This window comes from Herpailurus yagouaroundi, unplaced genomic scaffold (genome assembly GCF_014898765.1).
Source record: "Herpailurus yagouaroundi ecotype Mexico unplaced genomic scaffold, PumYag 159, whole genome shotgun sequence".
Classification (NCBI taxonomy): domain Eukaryota; kingdom Metazoa; phylum Chordata; class Mammalia; order Carnivora; family Felidae; genus Herpailurus; species Herpailurus yagouaroundi.
Genome location: NW_024412400.1, coordinates 41,300,999 through 41,308,700, shown reverse-complemented (window position 1 = coordinate 41,308,700; position 7,702 = coordinate 41,300,999). Strand labels below are relative to the sequence as shown.

At 34.8% G+C, this 7,702-nt stretch overlaps 1 protein-coding gene across 2 annotated transcripts in view; it reads left to right on the top strand.

The window, feature by feature from the left end:
* The window catches only part of PLOD2 (procollagen-lysine,2-oxoglutarate 5-dioxygenase 2), a 101,236-nt gene that overhangs the window by 58,090 nt on the left and 35,444 nt on the right, over nucleotides 1-7,702 (top strand). For both annotated transcript variants that reach the window (XM_040480410.1, XM_040480409.1), the window contains exons 4-6: nucleotides 785-948; nucleotides 4,102-4,214; nucleotides 6,486-6,549. In XM_040480410.1, coding sequence (XP_040336344.1) covers nucleotides 785-948; nucleotides 4,102-4,214; nucleotides 6,486-6,549 — 341 coding nt within the window. The remainder of the gene's footprint in view (nucleotides 1-784; nucleotides 949-4,101; nucleotides 4,215-6,485; nucleotides 6,550-7,702) is intronic.

Sequence of the window (7,702 nt, the reverse complement as noted above, 5' to 3'; positions counted from 1 at the left end):
AAAAATAAATAAACATTAAAAAAACTTAAAAAAAAGATGCACTTGTCTAACTTTTATGTTAGGATTTTAGGCTAGTGATTTAAATATAAATTTATAATGGTGATTTTTAGTAGTTGAACATATTTTATCAAAGATAATGAAATCTTCAGAAATGATAATGGTTGGATACAAATTAAATTGAAACATTAGGCAGTTATAATGGCAGCTTCTGTCAATGACTATGTCTATATTATTGTTATATATAGTTATTGACTTTTTAGAAAATGTTTATTTTTTTATTTTGAGAGAGAGATCAAGCAGGGAAGGGGCAGAGAGAGAGGGAGACATAGAATCCCAAGCAGGCTCTGTGCTGACGCACAGAGCCTGACCCAGGGCTTGAATTCATGAACCATGATGAGATCATGACCTGAGCCGAAATCAAGAGTTGGATGCTTAACCAAATGAGCCATCCAGGCACCCCAAGTTACTGATTTTTTTAACCTTTCAATACTGATTGAGCATTTTGATTTTGGGAATACGTGATTATTGAAAAAATGTATCAAGACTGGTGCTAAAAAACATTGTCTTTATTTGGACTTATCTGCCGATGTGATGTAAACATTAATAATTTAGTATAACCCATATAATTTAAATTGAAGGAAAATTGGAATATTCTGTAAATAGTTGGTATTAATCTTATGTTGGATTCTAAATTCTGATTTTTATTAGTGACTATATCTTGGTTTACATGCCTAAATTCTGACAAGTGTATTTTAAAACTTCCTCCCCTCCCCCCATTAAACAGCTTTGATGTCATATTTGCTGGTGGCCCAGAAGAAGTTCTAAAAAAGTTCCAAAAGTCAAACCATAAAGTGGTCTTTGCAGCCGATGGAATTCTGTGGCCAGACAAAAGACTAGCAGACAAGTATCCCATTGTGCACTTTGGGAAACGCTACCTGAATTCGGGAGGTAGGTAAGATACTGGCAGAGAAGTTAATTGCTAGTCATAGAAAATTATAAATATTGATGAAACAACCTTTTTTTGTATAGGTAACTATAGACATGAACCATTATCTTCTTATTACTATGAAAAATTTTATCAGCTTAGAATCCATGGTGTGCTTTAGTTAACAAAATATTTTCCATGTATTACATCATATGATGCTCCTAACAGAACTAAGCCGTGTAAATGTTATTATTTCCAGAATATAAGTGGGAAAACCTATGTTCCCCAAATTTAAGTGACTTCTCCTAGAGACATTCAGTTGTTCAAGGAAAAACAGCATGGATTCTGGTCTGATTATAGTTTCATTGACAATTTTCTGGCTATTAGATAATGGGTTTATCTAAAGTTCTAAGTAAGTTCCCTTACTTAGGAAAAAGTGTAAGCTATAATCATGTAGCTATAAAATATAGGCATTACTTAAATCTATCTATGTTTTAAATATATCAGAGTAAATGAATGATTTTGTCTTGAAATCACTAGTCAAAAAGGTTCAACACTGAGTGGGTGTAAAGTGCTGCATTAGCTACTCCACCATGGATTAAAGGAACAAATTATCACATTTTCCCTTTCCTTTCAAAAAAAAAATAATAAACTTGACTTTGGACATTATGATGACTCCAAAATGTTTTCCTTAGACTGAGATTAATATAAACATATGACCGGAAGACATAACCAAATAGGATGGGAGACATGTTAGAGAAATAAGTTCGGTGAAAGTTCCAAGCCACATTGGGAAAACAATTTTTTTTTGGATGATTCACATGTACATAACTGATACTATTTACTGTAGTTCAGGTTAAGTCCTACTTGATGTAGCAGCAGCAGCGTTTTTGGATTCTAGGCTCTGATCAAGGCATTTATGGCAATGAAACCTTTAGCAAGTAATTTACTTTCTCTGGGATGCCTCAATTCCAGCTCTATTTACCTGCAATGTATTTTATGCAATATATTCCCATAGTTATGCCTTGGAATTTTGTCAGCCCATATAAATATTGCACTTCTGACACCTTAAATTCCAGTTTGCACTGCCTAGTTTCAGCTCACTTTTTCTCTCCATCTCAGTCCAACTGCAGTTCATAGTTACGGGGATTTCTTGACCATTTTATTTTTCTCCTAATCTATCTACCACCTTTGGATTTTGCTTCCATAATCAAGTTACAACCTAGGTTTTCTCATGTTAGTCACTTGACCTCATTACCTTAGTAGTCTTTCCTTCTTAGATTTATAGTTTATGCACTGACAATACCTCTCCCTAAGATTGTTTCCCAATTTTTGCTTCTTTGTCTTAACCCTCAATTATGGATTGGTGCCACTTGCACCCCCAAACTGTCAGCCTGTCAGTTGCACATGGCTGGCTTTTAACTTATCTGAAGTCCTATATAGTCTAAAAACCACTTAGCTGAGGGACTCTCGGAGAAGTTTTATTTTATATTAATTAATTTTTCTAAACATATATATAGTCAAACATCTAGATGTAATTTATATACAAATTATGTAATGATCCACTGAGATGGCGAAATTCATCTAGATGGAGTATATGTGTTTAAGAATCTAAATTTCAGACAGATGCACAGTGCTGTGGAAACAGCAAAAACCCAGCAAGTGAGTGCCTTTGTGAGAAAGTTTAATTAAGGAAAAGGTGTTTTTAAGTGGGAAAGAGATCAAAACATGATTCCTATGCTTTCTGTAGTCATAATTATTAAAGAGATGCTAGAAAATCTAAATATATTCAATAAAAGATTATATAATTTCATGAATGGACTATTGAGAGTTATTTAAGGGACATGAGTTTCGTTTATGATTATATCATTTAGTTTTAAAAAATTATGGAAAGAAACCATGTTTCCTTATCAGGAAGATTTCAGAATATTATAAACTTTATTGGTTTGAAATAATATGGAAATTTAATAGGAAATATAAATCATATAAAATATATATGACATACTATGAAAATAGATGAAATTTCTCGTCGTTTTTGAATGGGATTTATAAAAAGGATAAGGAAACATAAATTTTGAAAAAGAGTAATATAAACTATTGGAAAATGTCATATGCCATTACTTGGACATATTTTTCATTATAGTATATTGGTAATAGGAATTAAAAAATTGACTATATTTCAGTGTTTTAAGATTTTTTTAATTTGGTAAAAATAACAAATGAGGAGCAACCAGTGATTAGTTGAAGCATGTTTTCATTTTCTCTTGATTTCTGTAGATAACAGTAATTTTTCTGGACCTATTTCTTTTCATTCTTTTATTCCTATGAGGAAATTTTAATTTTGAGGGTAAAAAATTAGGTTTTCCTTTCAATTCATAAGAGTAACTTTGGTCCCTTTTTAAAAGTATTGCAGGTCAATGAAACATAACAGCTTGGCTACGTTTCTGAAATTCAGAGGAAGATTCAAACAGGGGAAAAATGATACTGTTGCCTGTGTCTTTTATAGACAACTGTTATTGGCAAATTTAATGCTTATGCTCGAAGGCCAAGGGGAACAATCCAATTTTAGACTTCCTTTCTCCAGACTGTGGCATAAAAAATCTAGCCAGAAAATGGTTTAGCAGGTACATTTATGACCAGTTCAAGTAAAGGAAAAATTCCCAAAATGTCCTAGATATAAAATTTCTTTGACATGTTTGCAGTCAGTGACATTTCCAACATTCCTTTGTTTTTGTTAGCATCCTGCAATGACATTAAATCACCATAGTAGAGATTTTTTTTTTTCCAGAAACAGTGAATCCTCTCCAAAGGATCCAAGAAAGATCATTTTAGAAGGTCAGGAAGAAAATTCTGTCTTCTTCTGTTCTTTTCCTAGTAACTTTTTCCCTTAGGAGCCTTGGAAAACATTATTCCCTCTCTTGTGTCGATTAATTTTGGGAATGTGTGTATTCAAAAAAAGTCTTTGATTTGCAGTTGGTAAAAACTCACTCTCGTAGTTTATATATAAAACAAAGGATGCTCAATAACTCATTTCTTCCATGGTAATCTGTAAAATTCTAACCTAAGTATTAGGCCTGATGGATTTACACCTCTGTGCAACTGATGAATGGAATTAATAGAAACCAGTTTTGGTGTTTGATTACTAAATTCTCTAATCTCTCTCTGTTATATTGCAGGATTTATTGGCTATGCTCCATATATCAACCGTATAGTCCAGCAGTGGAATCTCCAGGATAATGATGATGATCAGCTCTTTTACACTAAAATTTACATTGATCCACTGAAGAGGGTATGTAATAGCTTGCGTTTTTAATATAACCTCCTTATTTAAGATGTCTACTGGAGCTCTAGCCATTGTATCCATGTTCTAGGCAGTTAACAGATAGAATGGTAAATAAGGGGCCATCTGAGTTACATTACCTCTTTTTAAATAATCTTTCTAGAAAAAACTTTCTGTTACTTTTCTTTGACCAGAACATATTTATGTGGCTACGCATAATATGCAAAGAAAATGTTGTCGTTTGTTTCAAGTGTAAGTGTCCTATTAAAAAATCGGATTTCTATTATTAAGGAGGAGGAATGCAGGGAACAATAGCTGTCTGGTATGGACCCTAAAGAGAATATTCCTGAAATTGATTTAACTGAAACTTTGGAGAAAAGTAAAACCAAAGTTCTCTAATTTTAGAAAATTGTTAGTATATTTACATAATGTAAGTTAATGTTTTATAAATTCACCGTAGGTAACATAATCATTCTAAAATGTACTGAGTTTATATAATTTGTGGGTGCTGTTACTGGAAACAAGTTTTTAAAAAAATTTTTAAATGTTTGTTTTTGAGAGAGAGAGACAGAGCACGAGCAGAGGAGGGGCAGACAGGGAGACACAGAATCCGAAGCAGGCTTCAGGTCCTGAGCTGTCAGCATGGAGCCCAATGTGGGGCTTGAACTCACAGACTGTGAGATCATGACCTGAGCTGAAGTTGGATGCCTAGCCGACTGAGCCACCCAGGCACCCCAGAAACAAGTTTTTTTAAAGTATATTTTACAGCAAGTTTGCAACTGTAGCTGTTTCTGTTTCTTAGATAAACATTTCAGTTATCTAAATGTTTTCATTAGACACTTAATACTTAGGAAACTTTATGCTTAAAATGTTTATTTTTATTCGTCTCCCTTTTTTGCTTTCCCTCTTATGTGTCTGACATAGCAAGCCTGAGGACTTCTTCTTTCATCCGGGAGCAGAAGCCTGCTCTTGGCATGAGTGCTAGCCTGTGCAGCATGATGTCTGTCTGCCTTTGTGTAATTCAACCGTGAAAGTACTTTGAGTCTTACTTAGCTGTCTGTGCTTCAGGATGCTTTCCCTGAAATCTCACTACTGAGTCTGTAATGTTTTTAGTTGTGTAAATCCTGTTTAAGTTTCTCTCTTAGCGTAAGATTTTATCTGGTTAGCACATGTCCTTGTTTGCTTGGTTTGTCATAACAAAATACTCTAGACTGGGTGGCTTAAACAACAGAAATGTATTTTCTCAGAGTTCTGGAGGAACTCAGAATTAGTCATATGGTGGAGAAGTGGAAATATTAGGAGAAAATCATGAATGCTTTGACATACCCTGTACCCTAGATCAGGGCAACAGCATGGTCGGTTTCTAGCAAAGCCTCTCTTTCCGGGTTGTAGACAGCAGCCACCTCCTTGGTGTGTCCTCACGTAGCAAAGAGAGAGGGACACAGAGGAACACACACATACACAGAGAGCATGCAAAAACACGCTGGTGTCTCTTCTTACATGGGCACTAATTCTATTGTGAGGTCCCTGCTCTCATGACCTCAGTTTAACCCTAATTATTTACCAAAGGTCCTGTCTCCAAATGCCATCACATTGTGGGTTAGGGCTTCATATGAATTTTGATGAGACACAAACATTCGATCTATAGGAATACACAAAGATAATTTTAGGAATATTATTATGACAGAGAAATGTAGCTGAAAAACTGGTACATTGAGAATCATAAAGTTTGTAAAGGGGATTAATCTTTGTAATCATGTTGATTGATTACGTGCCTGTTGTAGCTGACAGGTAGGGGAGTATGCCACAATAATTACCCAACCTCAAGAGCTTAACCCAACAGAGGTCTATGTCTCCTGCTACATGTCAGTGATAGGTCAGCAGAGGGTTTCTGCTTATTGCAGTCGCTTGGGGACCCCGGCTGATGAAACAGCCATCATAGATCTTACTAGTTTGTGTGCCACTTGGGGTCTCAAACTGGAAGTTCCATGCTCCAGGTTAGAAGTGATTCATTTTACTTCTGCTAAAAATCCACTTGTCAGAATTAGTCATAATGCAGTGAAGTGGAAATACTAGGAGAATAGCATGAATGCTTTAACATACCCTTTATCCTTTAATTCAGTCAACTCTCTATAGTCTTTCTGTCTTTCTGAAGAATATTGCTGGAATAATTTACAAATAGGATCTTAAATTCCCCCGAAGAATAAACTATATTGCCACGATAGTGTTGTTTGCTATTTTTGTTCTCATTTTCAATAGTATCTTTATTCTCATTTTTAGGAGGCTATTAACATCACATTGGATCACAAATGCAAAATTTTCCAGACTTTAAATGGAGCTGTAGGTATGCTTCCTAAATACAGAATTGTTCATGAATACAAACGAACACCTGTGTTTTCAACTGTCTGTCCTGTGTTATATCCATTTTGGGGCTGCGGTTAAGGTTTACTGTGTAGATATTACAACTTTTAAAAACCAATGGACTTGAGCTTAGTTTGACATCGTGAAATACATTTACTGAAAATCATTTCTTAAGACTAGTGTAAAAAAGATAAGCTTCTAGCTTTAGGTAATTTAGAATTTAGTGTCTCACCATCTGGAGATATATTTTTAATTTAATGATACCTTATTATTACACAGTTTTCCGTGTAAGTTCTCTGTGTTGTGAATTAAGGAGGAATATTAAAGTATTGGAGTACTTTACCTAGCTTAAATGGTAATTGGTAACCAGGCACACATACTGTGGTGTGTGTGTGTGTGGGTATGCCTGTGTGTGTTTGCCTAGATAGACATATTTCTTGGAAAAAATACATTAGTCCATTAAATTAACCAATATACTGAAAATAAAAATTCACTAATTCACTAATGCATTAATACTTTAAAGATTAAAAATACATTGTAATTCAGTACAACTCTTCAAGGCAGTTCATGCACTAAAAAGTTTCTCAGAATGGAAAGCATTTAGTTTGAAGTGCTTAGGAAATGTGAGGAAAGGAACTGGAAACAGCAACAAAAAACAGCTGTTCCTGCTCCCATCTGACTTGTGTATTCCTGGTATTTGCATTAGGCCTGATTTTCAAGAACTGGAAATACTATCAACGATGGCCAACTGCAGAAACCTTGCTTATGTCTGGCAGTGTTCTATTTGCCATATTTGTATTGTTATCATCTTCATAATAACTTTGAAAGGCAGGCAAAGATCCCATTTTTACAGTTTAATAAATTGAGATAATAATTTAGCTCATCTGGGATCACATTACTATCAAGAGCCCTTGGAGGCAGGATGGCAAAGATGCTTTTCTCCGGCCAGACACCCTGCTCAGTGTCTTAGCGCCTCAGTTTGCGGGTGCCGGGTGGGAGTGACTGAGGTGCTCTGCGGACCTAAAGTAGGCAAAATTTCTAAAAGTGTTGTAGCACATGGAATAGCATTCGTGAGAAATTTTATAACAACAAGAAGGTATAGATAGAGGTAGACATGTATATGTGCATATGAATAC